The 25,567-nt window shown below is 37.9% G+C and overlaps 1 protein-coding gene across 2 annotated transcripts in view; it reads left to right on the top strand.

Annotated features, from left to right (window-relative positions):
- The window catches only part of MAGI2 (membrane associated guanylate kinase, WW and PDZ domain containing 2), a 1,483,873-nt gene that overhangs the window by 1,294,187 nt on the left and 164,119 nt on the right, over nucleotides 1-25,567 (top strand). The window contains exons 11-14 of one of the 2 annotated variants that reach the window (XM_003407180.4): nucleotides 400-431; nucleotides 6,826-7,015; nucleotides 16,712-16,753; nucleotides 23,698-23,789. In XM_003407180.4, coding sequence (XP_003407228.2) covers nucleotides 400-431; nucleotides 6,826-7,015; nucleotides 16,712-16,753; nucleotides 23,698-23,789 — 356 coding nt within the window. The remainder of the gene's footprint in view (nucleotides 1-399; nucleotides 432-6,825; nucleotides 7,016-16,711; nucleotides 16,754-23,697; nucleotides 23,790-25,567) is intronic. The other variant, XM_064289914.1, reaches the window with a different exon arrangement.

Here is a 25,567-nt window from a genome sequence, read left to right as displayed (position 1 = left end):
AGAGTGACCCTATAGAACAGAGTAGCCCCATATGGTTTTAAGGAGCGTCTGGTGGATTTGAACTGCAAACCTTTTGGTTAGCAGCCATAGCTCTTAACCACCACACCACCTGGGTTCCTCTTAACCTCTAGGTCTTATACTTTGACCGCCTTACATCCACTCAAACTCAGTGCCTCAGAATCCTCTGCTGCCAAATAAGGAAGTTGTTCTTAGAATCATTAATATAATCCCAATGAAATTATTTGAACTCCTTGATGCAAACTATACAGCCAGGCAGAATTTTTTTGTGTGTTGTTTGCTATGAATTTCAAGTGAATTACAATTATCCTAATATTATGCCACCCAGAAGTGGTAGTGTGGTATATTTTCAGAATTCAAATATTGTTTTCTTTATTACAGGTTTCTTTTCTCCATGGAAAACTCCAAAGCCTGTAAGTTGAAAATTTTACGCTTCTTTCTTTATCTCTAGTTATTAATGCAGTCTCGTTTAATAAGAGTTTCACTGGATGGCCTCCAAGTCATCTTGAGATTGTGGGAGAGCAAATTGTCTGGGTCTCTTCTTAATTCCAGGTTTCCATAAATGTGGGAATAACTCATCTTACTTTCCTGTAAAGACAATTCTGCCTGTTTTTTATATGTACTTACAACATAGATGTCAACACTGTTCATTAGGATGTACTGAAGATACTTAAGGAAACTTTTGTATTTTTCCCTATCAGTAACACAGGAGTTTCAGGAAAAAATGTAAATAGGACAAATTAAATGGGGTCCACAAGAAATTTCACTTTGTATATATTTATATTTTAATATACACGGGACGAAATATATATATATATATACACATATGTACTAGTGTGTGTGTGCGTATATACATATTCCCCTAAACCTGACAGTCACTCAGAGTGGTGCATCTAGGTCTTCTTTAGGTACCAATGATCTCTGCCATCACCTGACATCTTTGGGCCTAGTTCTCATGAATCACTTAGAAATTTTGATACATTTTAGGAGGCTGATGAATATTAAGAATATTTTTGCAGGCTGAAGTAGGTTGATTTAGAAGCTATAGATGATCTTTACCTCCCATTAGATTGAAACTAGTAATTGCCCAGAGCTGGGACTGATTAGCTAGGATCCTATTTCTGGGTCCTCTGCCCCACCTGAAATGTCTAAAATCCCCAAACAGAAGAGCACTGTGTAGCAAAGTAATTCAAGTCAAAAACAAATCTCTAGAAACTATATCTTTCGCTTCCTTTTTCCTCTTATTTACTCTAACTACGAGGAATTGAGACTTAAGAGGCCCCTCATTTGGTCAGTGAGTAGGGCATTCTTGGGTTCATTTTATGCTTCTCCCATTCCCTTTACTGAGGGAATATTTAACTATTTGATACAATTTTGTATACTTTTCAAGTTCAATAACTGGCTAATTCACCAGCTTGTCTTAAAAGTGGCTTGAAAACCACTAAAATATTACTGAGCCCCATAATATGTCTGAGATCTGGATTTCTCTCAGAGAAGAGGAAACCAGAAGCTGGAGATGAGGGACAGACACTTTAACAGCCATGGACCACTCTCACCACACGTTTTCCCGTTTAGGGTTTAGCTCATCTGGTCCGCAGAGGCATCAGCTGGAAAAGCTGGTCCTATGTGGACTTAGAAACCACTTAGTGATGGATGTAATTTTGAAAAGAGGTATTTAAAAATTGTTTAAATTGAAATTTGGGTTGACTTGACCAAATTCTACATACTTCCTTTCTTCTCACCACCAAAGTCAAATCTGTGCTCTGTGGTTACACACATCTTTATTTAATTTAGCAAGGAAACTTGCAACCTCATCATGGTGCTACAATTATGCAATCTAGCGATTTCCTTATATGTACCACATTTGTACAAATTATGCCATTTGGCATAATTATAGCATTTACTGTCATTATAGTAATTACATCCGTAGTCAATAATTCCAAAAAAGGTTTTATAGAACTCAACTTACAATTAGTCCTGAACCCATGCATCCCTACAAAAGCTAAGGCTTGGGCTTCCAGGTCCTAGGCTGAGTGAAGATAGAGGACTGTTGATTTATTGTCCTGCACGTATCTACCTAGAAACTCCCTAGGCTAAGGAGTAAAATCAGATGCAGTTTGGTATAATGGTTTAGGGTAGAAGGCATGTTGCCTAGATTCAAATTTTCCTCTTCTCCTTACTAGCTATGTGATCTTGAACTAGCTGCTTAAGCTCTCAGTGCCTCAGATTGCATATCTGTAAACTGGAGATAATAATAATACCCTTCTCATGTGGTTTTTGTGAAGATAATATGAGTTAATCCATGCAAGGTGCTTAGAACAGCGCCTCTGGAGGTTAAAAGCTCAAAAATATTAAGCACTACCAGAATGGGAGCCCTGATACTGGGTAGAGCTCAATTGCTAACCAAAAGGTCAGCAGCGGAAATCCACCAGCCACTCCTTGGAGACCCTAAGAGGCGGTTCTGCTCTGTCTTATATGGTCACTATGAGCTGGAATTGATTCGGCAGCAATGGGTTTGGTTTTGGGTTTTTTTGTTGTTGTTATCAGCATAGAGAACAGACCATCTGTACATAAACCCTTAATAAATATATCACTATATAGAATAAACATATTTTACTAATTAGCTTAAGCATAAATATATACCCACAGTATATGGATTTACACCTATCTCCTCTGAAGAAGATTGATGACATCCTTGATCAGGCTAAAGAAATGTTATCCTGGGTGAGATCTTATATCCTTCTCCTGGTCCTCTATTATTCCCTAACCCTCTTCTGTCCTACCAGTCCACATCTTAAACCAACTATCTCAAGCAGGTCATTTCCTGTTTAACATACAATATACTAATCCTAACAAGTTCTCACGCTCTCCATCTGGAAGAGATCCATGTTCCTTCTTCAAATATAGACTCAAGCCAAATATCTTCATCTCTCTGACCTGCCCTGAAATAGCAAGAGGATGAGTTCAAATGACCCTAGCTTCTATAATAAGAAAACAGTTTCTAAACAGAGTATTTTATGGAGGGGAAAAAAAAATCTCGCCTTATTCAGAAGCCTCCTACTCCTTGTGCCCACCTTGGAATCAGAAGCTGGAGTTTAAAAAAAAAAGTAGCCACAACCATGATTGGGTTTTTCTATTTTGCTATCTGATGCCTCATTGTGGTCTGTGTGTCCACTCTGTCCAGTGAGATTTCAGTGACTGTATGCTGTCATGCACTCAGGCATTCACTCATTCACCAAGGCCAGCAGAGACACAAAGCTGTTCCCAGATCTAGAACACGACTTCAGTTCCGCTTTTCCTTATTCTAGTGAGATGCTTATAATATTGACCTAGATATGAGCATGACTGGGACTGGCCAGGAAACCCTGGTGGCGTAGAAGTTAAGAGCTATGGCTGCTAACCAAAAGGTTGGCAGTGAAAATCTACCAGTTGCTCCTTGGAAACCCCACAGGGCAGTTCTACTCTGTCCTTTAGGGTCGCTATGAGTCAGAATTGACCCGACAGCAACAGGTTTGGATTTTTGGTTTTGAGACTGGCCAGGAGAGGCCCAGTCAGAAGGCTTATTTAGAGGTAAAATCCTGGGAGTTAAAACAAACCCTAGACAGGTAATGGTTCAAAGCCAGGAAGCCAGTAGGTGGACCAAGAGAAGTCGATGAACCAGGGCAAGGGGACATGTTCAGAATCTAAGCGTTTCATGAACATAGAGCAGAACGAGTAAGTACAGTATGTCCCAGTTGGAAATTAAAAATCCAGAGACCACGTTGTCTAAGAAAGTAGGGAGATGTCAATGAGCCACCCTTCAGAATGTGGGACTTCGGTCAGCACACCAGCCCTAGTGAGCAGGGTATGACCCTTGATCCCAGGGTATGTGGTTTGTTCCATGGTCTTCTGAATTGGAGCAGGCAAGCAGTTCCTTTTAAGGGAGATAGGACTGTAAGTCTACTTTTTCAGTAAATTTCATAGTGCAGTGATTTTTTGCTGTACAGTCTTTTAAGAAACCCTGACAGAGTGGCTCAAGGGTTGATGAATGTTACATTGAGAGGTTGTGAATGCCTTGCTAAGGGTGAACTGGACTCTTGACTAAGTCCCCAATGTCTGTGCTACAGAAATTGTAGAATTTGTCAATCTGCCACAGAAACTTTCTCAAACAGTACCCATAGCATTATTTGTTCTGTAGTTTCAAGACTGTTTTTTAGAAATACTAATTTTTCACTGGAAGCATGCTTGCTCCAATGACTGTACAAGGACAATACATTTACCAGGCAAGACGTATGTGGGTATCAAATAACCCTCGGTGGAAGATGAGAGAAAGAAATAGATGTTTGCTGAAGCCCTATGATGACAAGTGGGATACTCAGCTACTACAACCATATGTCTAATTTATTTACTTTTTAGGATTTAGTATTTTATGTTTGGAAGCAGAGGGGAGACAGCCACAGCAGAAATGTATCCACATGGTAGATGCATCCACAAGGTTGGTTAAAATGAAAAATAATAAAGGATATGTTCTTTAACTACAAATGTGGGTCTTCGTCATCACAGCAAAGTCAGCCAGAATGGATGGTCAAAAGAACCCAGAATGGTTTCTTATTATGAGCTTTACTGTCAATTGAGTTATGAAGTGCATATTTAAAGATTTTTACTAAATCTCATTAATAGTCCCACTGAGCAAAATAATAGCTAAAACTCTAACCAAATTTGTCAGTTATTCCCCCCAGTGTGTTATTATGGAAATAAGCTTTGGCATTATAGTTATAGCTTGGTTGTGACTCAGGATTTTCCACTGACAGCCGTTGGATCTCAGATAAGCCACTTACCTTCTCTGTGCTTCAAGAGCCTATGTTTACTATAAGGGAATTGAACCAGACTAGGGGTTTTTCTTCCTTGTTAGCTATAGAATCTTTGTTTAGATGAAAGCTTGGAAAGTAGCCCATTCTAGAAAACAAATTAAAACGAAGCAGATTTTATTGAAAGAAGGGTCAGGTGACTCATTCCTCGCCTAGTTTGCTGGCCCCACCTGGACCCTTGCCACAGCCCCAGAGCTGGGGGTCATGAGGATCTCTAGTGTTACACAAGCACAGTTTAAAAAACACAGGAGTACATGGCATCTCACATCCTTTCCGGCTTTAAAATATCTGTGATTGGCAGGGCAGAGCTGGAATTTGGAGCCCTGAACAAAACATGGTCAGCATGAAAACAAAAGTATGCCAAGCTCAAAATATTATGTATGAGAACTGGCTAATAAATAAACAACAGGTGACCGAGGTTTAAAAAAATAATATGTGCCCATATATTATTCATGATTTTATTCACTCATTAATATTTTCCGAGCACTTACTATGTGTTAATGCTACCACAGTAAGAAAGATGAAACCCTGTCCCCACTCTGATCTACTTGAAGGGGCACAGGGAGGCTCAGAATTGCAGCTGGATGTGATGAGTGCTGTAGGAACGCCCAGTAGGGATATGACAGTACCCTAACCAGGCATGGTCAGCACAGACCTTCTAGAGGAAACTAGTAGCCAGGTAAAATGAGGAAGGGGTATGGAGGAATGGAACACAGTAAACTTTCCAGGTAGGAGGAGAAATAAAGTATGCAGAGGTGAGAGAGAACCTGGTAGATGCCAGAGAATGAGAGGGGAGACCACTGAAGATGCAAGAAAGGTGAACAGGGCTGGGTCATGAGGAATCTGCCGTGCCCCAAGGCCGAGTTTGGTATTTTTCAAGGGCCATGATGACCTTGTATGGAATTTTAAGCAAGGGGGTGACGTAACTAATTTTATGCACGCCAGGTATGTTTACAGCACAAAGGCAGATGTTGAGTGTGAATGAGGAATTAGTTGATTGTTGAATGAAGGTATAATTGGCTGTGCCAATAGGTGGCCTCAGCAAACCTGTTTCCTCCTTGATAAAAAGGTGATGTTAGTCCCCGCATTTTGTACTTCATGGTGCTATGGTGAGAATCAAAGGACAAGCATGGTTGACGGGGAAGTACTCTGCAGATCCTTGATAAATTATCGTAACAGCAATAGCAGGAGCAGCAACTTGGGGGAGAAACCATCAGATAGAAGTAAATGGGTCTTAACAGAGGACTTCAAATAATTCATAAAATCCAAATAGTTGTATAAGTATTTATAAACTGTAAGAAAGTGGTTCATTATTCAAGTATAGGAAGTTTTGGGGATATGCATCGGTATCAAATGAATACTTGCAGACTACCCTATCTTCTGTTTTGGTAAAAAAAAAAAGTAATATATTGAAACTTTCTTGAAGATGAAACAATACTATATATTACACATAAGTTATCTTGTGGTACATGTTATCTTTATTTTATAGGGGGAAAAAAACAGACTCAGAGAGATTATGTGATTTGCTGAAGATTACCAGCAAATAGGTGACAGGCTGTATAAATTTATATTCAAAAGCCAGGCATGCTTTATTTATAACAGTCTATGGTACTTTGTCATATAGAGCTAGCATCTTTTATTTAAAGCACTTATACCAAAGTTTTAAATGTTTTATGGAAGAAAAGTCCACGAGTGAACAAAGTCTAACTTTAAAGGTGACTGTTGTGGTATTAGAGCCCTGGTGGCGCAATGGTTTAAGAGCTACTGCTGCTAATCAAAAGGTTGGCAGTTTGAATCCACCAGCCTCTCCTTGGAAACAGTTCTACGCTGTCCTATAGGGTCGCTATGAGTCAGAATCAACTCAATGGTTTGGTTTTTGGAGGGGTTTGGTATCTGACAAAGGAAATAGCAAGAAAGAATGCACCGTCAGTCATTTTCTCTGATCTCTTGCACTTTTCAGATAATGGACCGATGGGAGAATCAAGGCAGTCCTCAAACAAGTTTATCTGCTCCGGCCATACCGCAGAACCTGCCCTTCCCACCTGCCCTTCACAGAAGCTCGTTTCCTGACTCAACAGAGGCCTTTGACCCAAGGAAGCCTGACCCATATGAGCTCTACGAGAAATCTAGAGCCATTTATGAAAGTAGGCGTAAGTGAAAGCCACATAAAGCAAGGGGATGTTAACGCTAACTGAAGTCCTGCCGAGGGTATACGTTGAGGCTAAAACAACCTGGCAGGATTTTATATTCTGAGATTGAAAAGCATCTCAAAAGTAAACGCAGTTGGTGTAGCCTTTTCTTAAAAAGCCTGTCGACTAAAAAATAAGCATATATCTTTTGGTTTTAAATTGCATTTCCTCCTTTTTTTTTTTTTTTCCTCAAGCCCCTGAGGAGAATCAGAATTTTTCTTGTTGCTGTTGCTAGTTTGTTTAAAAGTCACCAAATAATAGGAAGAAATGTTTGGGAATTTTATTTGTTGAATCTAATCTTGAGTCTAAAGCTTAGATTTTTCTTTGAATGAAGACATTGAAGAGTTATGGCCTTGAGTAAAATATCAGCCAAGTCCTTCCAACTCACAATCGTGAAATCAACTGGTTCCAAAAGCATTACGGAGCCAGGCTCCAATCATTTCCACTAGAATCTTCCCCTTCCCATTTAATGCAATGGGGTCCATTTAGAAGTGCAGTCTTAAGATATCATTTAGGCACTTGTCACCCTATTTGAAGGTTTTCTAAAATTATTTCATAGCACTTTATAAATATTGGAAAACAACTTTTTAACATCACACATACATTTATTGTGCATCTTTTCACCATTTTCCAGGTCACCTCCTGCCACATGGTAGAGGACAGGAATTTGAATGACACGAGTGTGTAATCTATGGAGGGCAATACAAAGTATAATAAGAACCTGAGTAAATGATGGAGCAACCTGGTCTAGTGAGAAGGGTTTAGTCCCTGGTGTTCCCATTTATGGTCTGCTGATTTCCTTTGGCGTTCAGCTGGTGTCTTGTTTCCAACTTTATCATCTGAAGCACGAATAGCAAGTTTTAAATTGTGTGTGATCTCAGAGGATCTCAAATCTGCTTACTCTTTTGATGAGCCCAGGGGCTAAGGATTATGCACCCAGCTGGTAAAGGGAAAAGCAGACATAATACCTTTCCCCCATCCTCTACAACTCTTGGTAAAAGTAATTTTGATCGATAAAATAGTTAGGACAGCAGGCCATTGAGAAATCATTCCCATCAAAATGAATCCCGTTTATTTCTTTAAATAATGGGCTACATCTGGGCTGCTGTACTTTATTCTTCCCCCTCTGGATGAAAAACTGAAATATTTTTAAAGGGCTGTATAGGTAGACTGCCTTTGCTTTGATAGAGTAAAAACAAAGTAAGCATTTTTAGCTGGATAATATAGGATATGAATACAGGATATCGATGCTCGGGAAACTGAAAAAAAAAACAGTTGAGACGATTTTAGTATAGTTCTTAATACTCTTCTGCATCAGGACTCAAGTATTTGCTGAATACCCACTTTGCTCTCAGCACCATGAGGAGATAGCAAATATTCCCTGCTCTCACAAGTTTAACAGAGCAAACAAGAAGAATGAGTGGGAACAGGTAGAGATCAAGATACAGTGGAGGTTCCAATGTGGAAGGTGCAAATGCATGGCAAGGTTAAAATAGCAGCCATGCATCCCTGGCTTGTTTAATTTTTTGGTAACGTTTTTGGGAGTATCAAGCAATGCTTCCTCATGTTCTTTGTCCCTTCTCCAGGCATTTGCTCCCATCCTTTTGCAGTCTCCTGACCTATGCAAGGCTTGATTATTCAGGACAAATCCAGTGTTGGTATTTATTCTTAGTCTTCTCTTTGTGGTTGTCTGATATTGTTGTACATCCCGTTTCTAAACATGAATTGTGCACGGCCCTTATTTCAACTCTCAAACATTTCCTCTGATTTCTTTTACCAGCCTCTGCAATGCTGTTTCTGTTCACTGCCTTTCCCCTCCTCCCCTTGTGACAAACCAAGCAAATGAATCCTCCTGACTTCCCATAACTTTCTTTTTCAGTCCTTTTCTGGGAGCTCTTTATCTGCATTGCATCCACAGCCACATGAACAACAAATATCCTGGCTCCCCACCCCATCCCCTGCACCTCCACCAGTGCCCTCACTTCTACTGCCCTTACCCTGCTCCATTCTTGGTTTTGTCAGCTGTCTCTAATGTTTCTAAGGTCACAGCCATGTTTTCAGGGTCACAACTCTTAGAAAGCAAAAGCGGGCAAACTCGTTTCCTTTCCCCATTCTTCTTTTTCATATCATGTCATTTCATAACACTCAATGGAGTGTGAATGAAATACAGAAATCATGTCAAGGTAAGAAAAGTTCTACCCCTGAAGAATAAGGAAAACATAAAGTATGATGCCACTTATCCAGTCTGTCTGCTCGTGAACATGCGAACGTCTTGAAAGGATAAGACACTTTGCCTTCTGCATATTTCCTGTTTGCAAGTATGAAAAGGTTTGCACTTGTCGCCATATTTGAAGGCCTTCTAAAATTATCTCATTGTACTTTAAAAATACTAGAAAACAAAGTCTTCAATATTTCACATGCATTCATTGTGCATCTTTTTACCATTTTACAGATTATCCCCTCTGCATGTTAGAGGACAGGAATTCTCTCATTTAAATTTTTAGAATACTAAAAAATAGTTTTTTTTAAACAATGAGGGAAAAGCACAGTCTTAATTCTCATCATCTTCAAATAGACTTTTTATCATTTTATCCAACAACCATAAAATGTGTGCAACCAAACAAAAGACCTAGATTCAAAATTTTCCTTGCAAGCCATTCTTATTCCTTTGATTCAGGTGCATAACACTTAGGTTTAGCTTTATCTATTCTTGTGTCCCCCAACTCTTCCTTGGGGGGGGAATCATTGTGACCAGGGAAAGTGTTTAAGAGAATCCTAACCAAGGCTTCCTAAACCAAGTGCTCTGACATTTTCCCTGGCCTGCAGCAGTCCCATGGTATCCTCCCTTACCACTGAGTCTAAAGCTAGAGAGACTTTGGTATTTACATTCACAATTGGGTTGGAGAGACCAAATGAGAGAATGCACCTCCACCCACAAGCCTCTGCTGTACAGAGCTGCAGAATGTTTTGTATATCAAGGCTGTCAAGAAATGTTGGGATTTAAGTCACCAGTCCCCTGCAAATGATGGAAATTTATCAAATGGTATGAATGCTGCTGTGCCTCATTTGACTCATAATTAGATTATGCTGACATTTTAATGTGCATGCAGAGGACATCTTAATAAAGATGTATTCCTGAAAAAAAGTTGTGATTTTAAACAAATGAAGACAACCGTAGACTCCTAGGGCCACGTGCAATAGGACATGACAGGTACATGCTTATGAGAGGAAAGCTAGAATCACCTCCCACCTTCCTGAGGTCTTATGATAAGGTGGGACTGAAGAAATACAGAGAGAGGAAGAGTCTTCTACCCAGCAGGCAGGGTGATGCCTCTGACTCCAGAGCATCAAGCAGAATGCCTAGAGATGGCACCTCAGGCTCCACATTAATCAGCAAGAATTGAGACACTCAATATGTGGCTAGAACTCTGCTAGGCACTCCGTAAAAGAAATACCATGAGAAATAATAATCTTTGTTCAAAAGAAGCTTACAGGGAAAATAGGGACATAAACAAAAGCATAGGAAAACAATTTGTGAACAACGCATTACACAACACAACAAACAAAATCAGTATTTTAACATGTGAAATTGGAATATAAGTACAACTGGAGAAGACTAATTGTTTCTCAGAGTCCCTGAGTGGTACAAATGGTTAACGCACTTGGCTGCTAACTGAATGTTTGGTGGTTTGAGTCCAACCAGAGGTGCCTTGGAAGAAAGGCACAGTAATCTACTTGTGAAAATCAGCCAGTGAAAACCCTATGGAACACAGTTCTACTCTGACACACATGGCGGGGGCGGGGAGGATCACCATGAGTTGGAATCAACTCAACAGTTAACTGGTAATTGTTCCTCAACTTCCATGTGCAAAATCATTAATCAAAAGAATAGTATGTGTTTGATATCTTTTCCTTATCAAAATTTTTTAAAAAGCATTAGTGCTTTCTAGAGAAGTCTGTGCAAAAAAAAAAAAAATTCCCACTAATATACTCACACAATTCACATAAGCTTAAGCTTACATAAAAGTAACACTATATCCAGAAAAACACACACAAACAAAAGAAAGTTTTAACCAAATTGGGACTCTGGGTTTTAATGTTAATTATTTAAGGATTGACTCTATGTCATCATCAGCAATCCCCAGACGAGTAAAAAAAACTTCCACCTCTTCCTAGGCCTTTTAGATAGACGCCGCTTTTCTCTTTGTGTAGATGGCCTCTATTAACAGTGTACTTCTTGCCGTCCCTATTACCTGTGGTTTAAAAAAAATCTGCAAGCAAGAGAAAAATACCCACCTTTGTGTAGTTGGACAAGCCATGCTATTTTTTATTTCTCTCTTCTCTGTTCTTTTCTCATTAATTTCATGAAGGTAAGGCTTGAATTTTCTCTGCAGTCCAGAAAGGATTTGAATTTTCTCAGTTTATATGCTAGTATTTCTGAAGTTGGACTATGTGTACTATTTTTGGCCTTAAAATTTTTTAAAGATTTCTAAAGGCCCTCACTACTTTCCTCCCTCCCATCTCCTCCCGCCATCCTTTCCCTATGTTGCGATTGCATCTTTACTTCAACTATGTATTCCTAATAGGAAGCTTCTTTTAATGGCCTAGTTACACTGCAATTATCTAGGGTGACCACACATCCCAGTTGGCCTGTGACTGTCCTGGTCTGTGTTGTCCTGGCAGAATTATTAATAGCTCCCTTTTCACTCTTAAGAACATCGTCTTTTGGATGTTACGTGGTTTCCCTTTTGTTACATAATCTATAAAGTAGTAGATTGATTACAGTCTAAGAAAAGCTATCTGTATCTAAAAGTACAGACCATGAATAAATTTTAATACCTAGTCACATAAATCCTTTCAAGCTAATTTATTTGGCTAACTGAAATTCTGTGATAGTGAATTTATGCCTGTATATACTTTACTCCTAATTTATGGTAGAGATTTAGGCACTGACTTGCCTTGGTAGCCAAACTCCCAGGGAATTCCCCCACATCAGAAAAGTACCTATGTAGAAGTCTAGAGAATGGCAAGATAAGTAGAACGTGTAGGTAATAAAGCTTCATGTATTGAAGTACTCTGACATGGAGTTCTCATTTTTACCACCGAGAGTAGTAAATCAGATTCAACATTTCAATAATCACAGGACTGAAGGGAGTTACTCTGGTCTGTCTTCCTGCCTTTAGGAAAGATTACACTTACATAACCAGATAGAGGGCTATCACAGCTTCTCTCCTCATGGCCAGGCAAGGCAATAAAAAGTGCTTCCAAAGAACATGAGTGTTACTCACTTTAGAATTCTGCAAAATAAAGTTTTGATGATTCTAATGAAACATTGTTGATTTAGGAATACAGGCTCTGTCTTATTGCTTCATTTTTCTTTAAGCCAGACTTATCCTAAAGGTTTGTCTTATCATCCCCAGCTCATGGGGGTAGTTTTTGGACATGCTCCCCATTGACAGCCTTGGAAGCCGGAGCAGATGATAAAAACAGGAATAGACATAGAAGAAAAATCTTTATTCCCTGAAACTCTTCCCTCGTGCTTCTGTCCCTGGGTGTAAACCCAAGCTGAATTATGACTGAAGTTGTCCAAACTTCTTCTTCTTCACATCGAACCTTGGTTATTATAAATAAATGATTGATGAGGTACAACACGTCCATACTCCTCTGCAGTAAAACATCACTGAAACGTAGGATCATAAAAGTGTCAGGGATCCGGATGGCGTAAAGTGCCTTATGGTATAACCTCTTTAGAACAGAAATGCCTCTGGGATTTCTTCAAAAAGAGCTCACACAATCAATTTTTCTTCCCAGAAATTAGGAAGCATTAACCCATAATAAGCAATGAGTATCGCAGCAAAGGTAGCAATCAAAAATAACCACAGGCCAGTTAAAGAGCATGAGAGAGGAGCAAACTGGTTTTAGTATTACACCTGAAATGAAATGATTATTTGCAGCAGATCAAAAAAGTTGGTTGTGTTTTTCACATCTCCAGCTTGAATCCTGCTCTTTGGTTGTTCATTATTCTTTTAGTGTTCAGTATTGTGATGTAGGTGTGACTCATAGATAATCACAAATGGGTGGTTGTAGGTATTCCTAAACTACTGATTTCTCTGCTGCTCTTTCCATGTTCATTATTGAGCAAGACTTGTAGTTTGCACTGTTTCCCATCCTGACTAACAGCAAAGCCATTTGGAAAGATGGAGTAGTATAAAGATACCATCCACTGCAGCACCACTTGAAACTCTCAATGGGAATAGACAATGGAAGCCACATCCACAAGGTAATAGCCATCCATAGTGCCCTGAAGACTGTGCAAGTCCTGCCTGAGCCTTCCTGTCTCCCATGTAATTAAACAGTCCAGCTGGAAGTGTTGATAGATTTAAGAAAGGTTTTGATATATTCACGGACGCTATAGCTGCAGTCAGCTGTTAAGTGATCATGAAAGACCACCTTTCCTTTCTAGTGAGCATCTTCACATCTGACCATTGTGTTAGCCCTGACCTGCTTTGCCGAGACACTGCTAATACCCAGTGGCCTTAATTACAGTACCACCCTTAAATGTTACCTGGAGCACTATATTATTTTAGTGAGATATTACCATGAATGAGATTATGTGTAAATGTTAAGAAACTTTTACCAGTGGCTTTAGCAATAGAATCATAGAAGAATAGAAGAAAAGTTTAATAACATATTGTTTTAAATGTCCTCAAATGTACTATGAAGGTTAATTTTATGAACCTTTTTGCCATAGAAAACTGCTATTGCTCCCTTTAGTATGATTTATGTTATAAATCGAGCTATGAAAAAATTTGCCTTTCAGCTGGAGTTTCTAATATATCACATTATACATCCCTTTGCAGTTATAATATATTGATAAAGATCATCAGGAAATCCAGTTAAGCTGTGTTCTACCTTTTGATTAATTATAGAATTTCTAATTTCAAAAATGGTATCTTCAGGTAGCTTTGTAAATACCATTTATATTTCTAACAGATTCTTTTTAAAAGAGAAAGTTACCATAATATGAACTAAGTAATAAAGATAATGAAATAGAAGTTGTGCTCTAGCACACTTTTTCCATCATTTTAGAAATTAAATCCCATCCTGTAGCTTAAAAATGTATTTCATAAGTAGTTTAAAGTTTAATTCTTCTGGAATTAGACAGGAGATGGTAGAGGGGTGGGGGGAGTGTGAGAATTAGGCTCTAAAGTCACTCCTTGACTCAAAGTTATTTAGTTTGTCAAAGGATTTTGTTGGTAGCAAAGTTGACAATGTAACCCAAAGTACTTTCATGAATAAATATGAGACCACTGGAGCTGCAGTAAACTGAGTTTAATTGCTGGATAGCAAGTAGATCTGAGTTTACGATAATGTAAAATGGCAGTTTTGCAACTAATGGAAGTGTTTAGAAGACAGCAGTCTTTCATCCCTGATACAGGTCGACCTTTTTGATGAAAGAGTATTCCTCAACTTATAATCCTTGGCAGTCACACTAAGAATTGAGGTTTTTTAAAAATAACAAGTCTGCTGAAAAACTAGTTTGCTTTTACTATTAAAACACAGATCGCCTGACAGGGACAATCGTCCGGCCTGCGTTGGCAGGGCCTGGCCACACAGGGCACAGTGGCGAGGACGTGTTGAACACACAGAGGCAGGCAGTGCTGTTTTTCATCATCACCCTCAAGAGGCTTCTGGGTCATTTTTACTGTTGAATAGTATTGTTGTTGTTGTTAGTTGCTGTCAAGCTGGATTACCTTCTGTGTAACAGAACAAAATGTTGCCCAGTCCTGTGCCATCTTCATGATCCTTGTTATGTTTGAGTCCATTGAATAGTATAGAACTCCTTATTTGGGAAAAAAAAAAAAGTTAGAATTTGGCCTTATTTTCATTTAAAAATTTTAATAATAAAAAGGCTCATTTTTATTATTAAATGAGTACTGCACGTTGTACAGTTACATTATAAAATCGTCATCTTAACACATGCAAAATGAGGCAATTCTATTTTAGTTTATTCCCCTCTCTGCTTATAAATGCTCTTGACAAGGATGTAAAATTAACAGTGGAAAGTTTCTTCCAAACTAAAAAATAGTTTATATATTAAAGTCTTAAAAGGTGTGGGGGGGTGGCTGGAGGCATTTCTCGCAGTAAATATAAACTAGGAATTTATGCTTTAGAGAAGTTTAATAACTTTTAGTTAATTTCCATTTGAAATTCCTTGCATGACTCAAAAGCAAAGCAATGTGGTAAACTTAATTTTAAGTTCATCCTAGAGGCAAAAATATTCTGCCACTCTTTCAGATAGAAGTATCTCAGCTTATGGTAGCATAAATCTTTTATCTTCTGAAGTATTTCTTAACCAGAAATTTATGTACATGTGTCTTCCGCTCCTGTCACATTAAAACCAATTGTGTGGTTCAGGAACTTCTATATTGACAGAAATATAAAGGAATAGGGAAATATCTGAAGATGTTAGGAAAAAAAATGTAGTCAGAAAAGGGCCTAGTATTTATAAATAATAGTAAAATATAACAAAAGAAGGACAGCTTTATTGGAAAGGATACTTTAATTCTAACCAAGCTGAAAATAAAATGGACATTTAGATATAATAAGAATTTTTTTCTAAAAAATAATCTTGAGTAGTCTCAGAGCCTTATTCTTGCCATTATAAAATGAAGGGCTTTGGAAGGGTCCTTCAACTCCAACACTCTATTAACTCCTCTCTGGCATTAAGAGTGGATTAGAAGACAGAATGAAAATCAAGGTGCAATTTAATTATGTCATTTTCTACATGTTCACAGTTTTCAAACAAAGAGATGATGAAAGTCTACATTTCTCAAACATATATATGTTGGGTAGAGGTGGAAGCATATCCAATGGACCCTTACTTATCTCTGATCGGTTTTATCCATGAGAACAACATGCCTCCAAATACTGCCAGGAGACAGTATGTAACTAGGTTTTTTTCTGAGTACTCAAATTCAAAATGGGAACTATCCCTACACTTTAAAGGTGTTTTATACTCATGTTTGTGAATTTTTATGTTGTTATATGTAGTATACATTACATCATAATCCCTGTAAATTATCTCTGTTGTTTAAATAACCAATTTAACTTAACTCCTTATACATGTAGCTGCTGACAAATTAGGTTTACATAACTTCAAACATCCAAATAATAGGAAATATCAAAATATTTGGACTGATACACATATATCAATAACAATCATTGATTGAATTTTTCAGTTTTCATTTTAATGTTTTATGTCACAATATCATAAAATGATCTTAAAAAGACCTATATTTACTGTATACATTTCTAGTCCTGAATTGACTTTATTTCAAACTAAGCATTCTTATAATGAGAATCCAGACTTAATAACATTGGGAAATAGTGACATTTTTCCATTCTGAAATAAAATAATTCAGATTTTTGTATTTGGGGTGCATGTGAAAGAAATACATTTACATGCATAAACACACACCGAAATCAGGGTAAATCTGCCCCCTAACTCCCAGGAATTTTAAAGAGGGAAAAAAAAAAAAAAAACAGGAGCACAAGATGGGGGAGGGGGAGTTTCATAGTAAAAACACAAAGAAAAGATGAATTTTCAAATGTCATAAATAAATTTCAATTTTAATTCCCCATTTTCCCATCCAGAACAAGTGCCACCCAGGACCAGTTTTCGAATGGATTCCTCTGGCAAGTATTCTTCAATACTCACAGCTATGTGAACAAAACATCTTCCATTTGTGTAACAAATCATTGTTCCGAGTAGTGTCCGTTTATTAGTATATAATCACCGTGCTAGTTTTACATAAGCATCTACTCAAAGTACAGAGCAAGTCTCATCATCATGGGTCTAAATGAATGCCAAGGAAACAAACAAAAGACAAACACAACAGTCATACTCGTGAATTTTTTTTTATATAAAATAGTTTAGAGAAAGACTAGACTAAAAAGCCAGTGACCAGACTGACTGTACCTGTACTGTCCAATATGGTAGCCACTAGCCACATGTGCTATGGGACACTTAAAATGTGACTACTCTTAAGTGAGGTGTGTAGTAAGTGTAAAACCCACACCAAATTTCAGAGACTTTCATACAAACAAAAGTATAATGTCTCATTAGTAATTTTTAGGTTGATTAGTGTTGAAAAAATATTTTAGAAATGTTGGATTAAATAAAATATATTATTAATTTTTTTTACCGGTTTCTTTTTACTTTAAGTGTGGCTACTAGAAAATTTAAAATTACATATATAGCTTGCATTTTATTTATATCAGGCAATACTGAAGTAGATAAATAGAAATTAGTAGGTAGGATATCTCAAAAGATTTTCAACTGAGTCTTTTCCAAAGAACCTATTGGAATTTTTGCTAATATAGAATGAAATTTTCACATCAACTAAATACCTTTATCGATTTAAATTTTTTAAGACCATGACAATTACAAAATCCTATATTTCAATATTATTTTAAGTTAGGAGTAGAATATCATGGTTTTCAATTTAAGAGTTTTAATAATAACCAATTTGTTTGCTTAAAAGGAAAAGAGAAAAGTTTGACCCAACCATCCCCAAAATACTTACCTATTTGGTTCCAGCTAAAATGTTTAATATTATTGTGGAAATAAAGTAGGGAAAGGAAGGTTTAGATTTTTTTACTCTTAGAATTAGTAATGGAAATGCTCTGATTAGCTGTTTAGACCACTGAATTGAAAGCCAGAACACTGAAACAATTGCAGGAAAAAAAAAACGTTTCATAATACTAGCACTATTTCAGATCTGTGGGCTCACAGCACACATCTCTCGAGTGTTTCCATGATGACAGCTCATTACGCATCTCAGAATGTTCTAACACCCCTTGGAGAATATATGTGTTTGAGATCATTTCATTCTGTAAGTTTCCATGTCATTTTTTGGATATGCAGAAAATATGGAAGATATTCCTTAGCATTTTGTCCTCACAGAATGTCTCATTTATTTGCTTAGCTTGATCTGAAAACTTTTAAAGCATGATTATTCTTACATACTGACTGTAAAGTCCTTATATTTCGTAAGAATACCAGTGTCCAGAGAGAAATAGGGCATTGTAATTAGAGCTGCAAAATGAAAGTAGGAATCAGTTTGGGCTTCTAAATCTCAGCTTTCTGGCTTCAGCAAGCACATTTCTTAAAAATCTCAGCATCTAAATATATTTTATTTGAAAACAAAAGGAAAAAGAGAAGAACCATTCAATAACTTAGATTGCATTGGTACATGTGCAAAATTGAATTATTTACATTTTAAAAATTACGTTACTTAAAAACGAATTATAGTTTGAGTATATTGTATTACTATAAAATTCAGGTGTTCAAAAAAAACCAATTCCAAATATTTTGTTAAATGTCTTCTCAAGTTATCAAAACATAGAAACTCATGAGTACATCCAAAGTAAATAGATCTCCCATATTTCTTGCATTTATAGAGTGTCCTTTATCAAATTATGTGTCATGATTTTTGACTAAGATAAATATATTAATCATAATTTTATGTTGTCTTACTTTAGCTACATCATATCCATAGGTATACAGGCTAAAGTGATAGTAAGCAGTCCCAAATAATGGTATTTATGAAGCAAAGTTATAGTCATGGAATAATGCTGTGGTTTATTGGGCCTGGTAGACTGGTGAGTATCTTAAAATAATCACATTCAAGAAACGTTGATTTAGCAACTCCTACAGGCTGTGTCCTACTGAACACTGTACCTACACAAAGATAATTATGTCATCACCAAGGGAAAATGTTAGTGAGAAAAAAAGGCATTTATTGCCAGAACCTGTGGATGGACAACTCCTCCCAAAGAATCAGGAGTATGGAGTATCTAAGACACCAAGAGCAGAAATCACTTCCAGAAGAAGACTTTTCCTTGTTTAGGAAAAAAGGAAACCATGGGCCATAAAGGGTGCTTCAACAGAATCAAATCTGGCAGAGAAATCAATCAGAATAAGGAAAGAGAAAAAGCCCATTCAGTTTGGCAATTAGGATGCATCAACCTTAAAGGGAGCATTTTTGGTCATGTTGCAAAAGCAGAAACCAGACTGGCAAGGACAAAGGAGTGAGTCAGAAATGAGGGCATGAAGGCTGCATTAGAGACTACTCTTCCACAAGAGACAGAAGTAAGGAGTAAGGAAGATATTTAGGTTAGGGAAATCCTAGCTTATTTGAAGGATGAGGAAGAGGATGAAATTGAGAGTGGCAACTGGTTTCTATTATGATGAAAATGTGTCCAACTACCTTCACATTGCAAAAGGAGAAAAATGAAAAAGGTGAGGGATGAGATTCTTGTTAGGCAAAATGTCTTAACTATTTATCTGGTGGAGCCCTGGTGGCATAGTGGTTAAGAGCTACGGCTGCTAACCAAAAGTTCAGTGGTTCAAATCTACCAGCCGCTCCTTGAAAACCCGATGAGGCAGTTCTACTCTGTCCTATAGGGTTGCTATGAGTTGGAATCAATGGCAATGGGTATTTATCTGGTAATGTTAGATTAGAGTGATAGAAACTATTTACTTCCTGTTTAACTTATTCTGTATCCAGAATGTTTGGAAATACAGAAGCCAAGGACATGTTTAATAACCTTCTTTGATTCCTGACTCCTTCCTCACACTGCCTTTCCTAGATCTCTTTATAAGGAAAAGCTAAAAATTAATGCTCTTTCCAGCAGGAAAATTACATAAATGCATTCTCTGTGCCAAACCGTGGTAATAAGCCATGGTACTTATGTTTTAATTAAAACATGGAAGGGGATTCAAGTACCAAAATTTAATTGACATGTTTATAGCAGCATCCTATGTGCCAAATTAATCCATAAAATGTTGTTCTTTGCATTTTTGAAGCTTGAATCCATTCATAAAATTAATCAGTTGTCTTCAGTCACCAAACTTTTTCCCTAATACTGTGCACAAAGCCATTTCTTTCAAAATCGAGACCAAGGATACATATGGCATGTGAAACCTTCATGGAGCCTGAGAGTGAAATAGAAATTGGCATTTGAAATTCTACTTTTCTTTATTATGAGGGAGGTTGTCCTGATACCTGGTGGTGGTCACCATTTACTGCTTTTAAACGTATTCACTTTTTTAATATTGGTGTGAGTCCAGGATAAATCAGGGCTTGACAGTTTCATCCTGTGGCTTGCTACAGTGGTCATATAAAAATCCCATCCTGGAAAAGATTCATAACATGCTTTATTTCACAATGCCTGAGGAGCCTGGGACTCACCTCTAGGGAAGAAGCAATACTGGCCATCACTGGCCACTGGACACCAATGTCCAAAGAGCATTCTGTTTCCCCTGAGTCCATCCCTCATAACCACTGCATTCTCTTTAACCGTACTGAGCGACCCTGAGAGTACCCCTCACAGTTCTGCAAAAAGTGCTGAGAAAAGCAAGAAGAAAAAATTTTAAAAAAGACTACAGGGAGGGAATGACTGAGGAAGCAGAGGAGCAAAAAAAAAAAAAAAAGGGCTTCAGTGGGATGTGGTTGAATGACACCCAGAGTGTCTCAAGTCACACTCAGTGTCCACCAGGTCTCTTCACCTAACAAACTTCCCGTACCCAGTTTGTACATCAACAGGAGAGAAATGGTGGTGATTGTTAACCTCTGTTTCAGTGGGATGAAGAGTTGGCCCTTGGATTCCTTTGCTTTTGGCTCTGGCATTAACAGGGGAAGAGATAAAGCATGATACAGTAATTGAAACATGCCACTGGGCCAGAGAAGTAGCTGGGGAAAGTATCAGAAACATCATAATCCTCCAAGAAAGCTAACAGAGCAAGAAGGAAAAAAAGTAATGTCTCCCAGTTTGTGCATATAATTTTATTTATTTTGTAAAGTCAGACTCAAAGGAGGGAAAAATGAAACCAAAGAAAAATTATCTTTCTAAGGCTTTTAGTTTCCCTTAAAAAAAAAATAAATAAAGCCCTACTGCTTCAAGGCATAATCTATCATTTAAACTTGTTTCCATTTGACTCTTTCTCTAAAGTTTCCAAGCCCTGCAGCTTCTGAGTTTGTGTTCAAAATTAAGAAAAACGTAAATCATAAGTGCTGGCACACTTCTTCAGTGGGCCTCTCTTTACCTCTGCCTACTAGCTCATATCATAGGAAGCTGGCCATCTCCTCCTCACAAAATGGAGGTGAAGACGAAAAGATTGGCACAACCACCCTATACCTGAAATCAAGGGATGGGCCAGAGCAACAGTCACGGGGTGGGTAATTGCCACCACAGTGTATGTAAAGAGTAGGGAGAGGAGGATAAAGGCCCTTTTCGCATCTTTGTTTTTCAAAGCTGACTGGCTAGAGTTTAGATTTTTCTCCAAAAAAAAAAAAAAACAAAGTTTTGACTCATTCATTAAGGAAAAGCTTTTCTGTTCCCTCCAGGAATTACAGCGTTCTCTGGTACATGACAACCTCCTTGCACCTTGGCACATCTCAAAATTCCATTACTGGGATTGTCATAATTTCAGCATTTCCTTAGGGGAAAATTTTACTTAGCAAATAAAATGAGTTGCACAGTAAACTCCTTTTAGAGCTCCTCATGCGACATGGATGGGTGCTGAGGTCACTGGAGGAACAATTTCCCCCTTTGCGTACTCACCAGTCAAGCGAAAGTAAGAAGAATGTTTATGAGTAGATGGAAAGTTCTGGTTAAACGTTTGCTAGCTCTGTCCTTTCATGCGTCAATAGTATACTTTGTATTTTTATGTTTTTTATGGTCTAGAGTCCTCCAAGTTTAAAGCCACCTAGAAAAAAGATTGTTTTGAGCAATTGTATCGTAACCACTTTGTGAGGCTTGAATAAGTGATTGGGCATTATCTGTCATCTTTCTGTCTCCCCTTGCCTGTAATTAACTACTTAATAGCGACTTAATTCTTCTAAGTTCTCCTCTCTTTAAAGATATGGCCGATTTTACAATTCGTAAAGGATGACTAAAGGATGTGGAAGTTTAATTGATTACTCTTCTTTGAGAGTTTCACATTATTCATTGAATGAAATAGACCTTGATTATATGTTCATCTGGTCTTAAAAGGTCATGATGGCCATGAGGTCTTGCACAATATATGCATATACATGTGTACTCCTGTGCCTGGTTCAAATTTTGGTAGCAGTGCACCAGACACATAATCATCATTTGCCCACATTGCAGACATGAAGGACTTGCCTTTTGTATGTCATGAGGAATGCACAGCCCGGGTTAGGGGCACCAGGGCAATCGCTGCATCGTTGTGCTTTGTACACTGTGTCACTTTAGCAGCTCCACTTACTGTAGAGCCTGGGAAGGAGTCACCTGGCCATCCTTCAGTGAGTCTCTCTCTGTACTACCACTGCATGTCCAAGCGGCTCAGACATAGTTTTTTATCCCATTAGGCTTCTCCTCTGAGATATCATCCTAATTTCCAAAATCATCCTGTTTAAGCAAGGAATATTTTACTTAATATTTGTTCTATCAGTTCTAATGTTTCCTTTGAAACCATTAAGGCCCGGAGATCACTAAAAGCTTTTTAAGCAAGGATGGCACAATAAAAATTCCCCAAAGTTGCTTATCATCCATGGACATCCTAACACTGGGCCTGAACATATATACAGCCTAACTGTGAATGAGGTGTTTTTCACTCCTGAGGAAATTTCAAATGGACAGTGATGGGGGAGAGGGGAAAATCATAAACTATATTTTCCTTAAAAAGTCAAAAGATGTCTTAAAATGTTTAGTTTCTTTATTCTAGGACTGACAAAAATAAAGATGACATTTAGGAGAGTTTCCAACCTTATTTTTAAGTACACTTCTGTTCTTTCAGTTGACTATAGAAAAGTATCCCTCCTCTAATTTATTTAAAGGTGTACTAATGGATTCAATAATGAATTTCCTAGCGACTTAAAAAAAAAAAAAATTTTTTTTTTTTTTTTTTAAAAGCGACTTACCCGTTATAAAATGTTTGGAAGCTAAGAGTTCGTCTTAGACTCAGGTGAATTTCTACGTATGAGTTATGAAAAATTAAGAAAATACAAACTTCACTGAAACCCTAATAAAGGTTTAAATTCTACATTTTCTACTTTTTACATTTTAAAAGAGACAACTTCTATCAAGCATCAGTTTACACACACACACACGTGCACATACACACATACACACACTCAACTGGATGCATCAAATCCTAAACAGATATCAGTAAATTACTAGGTAGTACTTTACTAGGTGGTTCCAGGTTTTGCTGTCTGTTCTCTCAGGCTTCTGAAACAATCATTCTAGTCAGAGTAAATACCAAAGTGATAGCAAAGCTTCCTGAGGACAATCCAAAAGTAAAAAAGTATAGAGCCATCACTTCAGATCACGCAGAATTTTTCCACTCAGAAAATCCGTGAGTGCTCTCTGCCTATAATGATACTCTAACAATGTCCTTGGCTGGTCACTGTTATTCCAGGGACTACCTAATTTTGGAATACCTACTTTTTTGCTACTTTTTTTTTTTAATCCTCTGTGCTCTCCACCGACTCTTAACTGCACTCTCATTAATCACGTCTACGAAATTAATTTATCATGGGAGCGTTCAGTTCCCCAGGGGGTGAGGGGGAGACAGGATTCATTACTCAATGGGATCTCCTTTATGCCAGGTCCAGATTATAAGGAGTTGGATGTTCACCTTCGGAGGATGGAGTCTGGATTTGGCTTCAGAATCCTCGGGGGAGATGAGCCTGGACAACCTGTAAGTTGAATCCCCTTATTCCTACACTCTGGGCTATATTGTGTGTGTGACATCAGGGAAAGCATCATTCAATATGATATCTGAAAGGATATCTTTTAGGATCCACAACAAAAAAAGTTTCAAGTTTATCTATTCATTTGCTATTCTCCTTACAAAGGCCTCACAACATGCCAGTGTTTCACTCCCAAGACCTCATCATAAACCAGAGCATGTTACGTTAAGAAAAAGGCATTACCCTTTCTTAGGATAAGCTGTAGTCTTCTTAAGAATATCAATTATCAATTGTATTGGCCCCCCTGGTTTCTCTGGGTAGCAGCTCATGGGTAGAGACATAGGACGACAGAAGATACGTGTGAAGAGGTGACTTGGAAGAACAGGATTATGTATGTTGTCAACCAAAACAACAAGGGAGTCGGAATGTGAGGATGCACAGAAGTGAAATCAAGTTAAGTGCCACAGAATCTCACCCACATTTGAGTTAAGGAATTACCACGAGAAGTTGTTTATGACGTCAACCTCACCTGGCATGGTGAAATCATTTTTACAAAATCATTATATATTACAGTGAAAGTATAAAATAGCAATATTCATTAATATATGTAAAACACAACAAAGCTGGATTTCTGAGCATGTGTTAAAATATTAGGCATAAAGTACTCATTGTAAAACATGTAACTTAAGTGGTACCCAATGTGGCTAAGTCAGGTCCATGAAAGTTGGTAAACATTTCACACATTGATTTATATTCCAAAGCCTTCTGGCCTCCACAGGCCTTTGTCTGACTTAGCTTCCTTTATGATTGCTCTCTAGTATGTTCATATTTCTGCCTATTTTGTTTGATCAGCAGTGTTTTAAATTCCTTCTAAATAGGGACGTCTTCTTTTTTATTCTCCTTTACCAAAACAAACAAACCCGTTGCTGTCAAGTCATAGAGTAGAAATGCCCCACAGAGTTTCCAAGGAGTCCTGGTAGATTTGAACTGGTTAGTAGCCATAGCTCTTAACCACTATGCCAGCAGGGTTTCTTCTTCTCCTTTTGTGCCCCATAAATGGAAAGTGTACCATAGATGCTTGAAAGATGCCAAACGCATGAAATGAAACAGTATCCAAAACAAAACTCCACTTTAAAATGATCTTTACAGCATTTTAGGAACTAATGCTTTTGCAGGGTAATTAAGGGTAAATTTGTATAGACTCCATTGCACTTATACAAACATGATGCCTTAAACTTACCAGGTGCAGGGGCCTCTGTTTGTTTCAGATGAGGTCCCTGTTTGTTCCAGGATGCCCTGACTCGCATGTTTTTTTCCCTTACCAATCTGTGAGCTCCTTGAAGGCAAGCACCAAGTTTTTACCACATTTATGTCTTCCAAGCCTAACACAGAGTCTGGTACAATAAATATTTGCTAAATGAAAATGAAGAGAGTATTCCATGCCAACCAAAACTGTGACCTGAGCATCTCAAGAACAAATAATGATCTAGAGTTTACATTTTCTGAGGCCACTAACTCCTACAGGCACTGTAGAATTAAAACGGCCCAGTCCCAGAAGCAGAGAAGGTGTCCTGGAAGCCCTATGGCATGTTTTGTTTAGCTCCTACAGTGTTTTAAAACTGTTCAGTGCCAATTAATTTCATATTTTAAAAAAATTCAGATTTCCATCTTCTCTTGAGAAATGGGAAGATCTAGCAACATGGAATTTGCTTTCCTCAATGGCAGCAACTGGCTAGAGCTGGGCAGTGGTCCTTTTCTTTAGACTGAGTGTGGCCACCACTCATTG

The sequence above is a fragment of the Loxodonta africana genome, chromosome 8 (assembly GCF_030014295.1).
Source record: "Loxodonta africana isolate mLoxAfr1 chromosome 8, mLoxAfr1.hap2, whole genome shotgun sequence".
Taxonomy (NCBI): domain Eukaryota; kingdom Metazoa; phylum Chordata; class Mammalia; order Proboscidea; family Elephantidae; genus Loxodonta; species Loxodonta africana.
The sequence above is the reverse complement of the archived record's forward strand: the minus strand, read 5'-3'. Positions and strand labels throughout refer to the sequence as shown.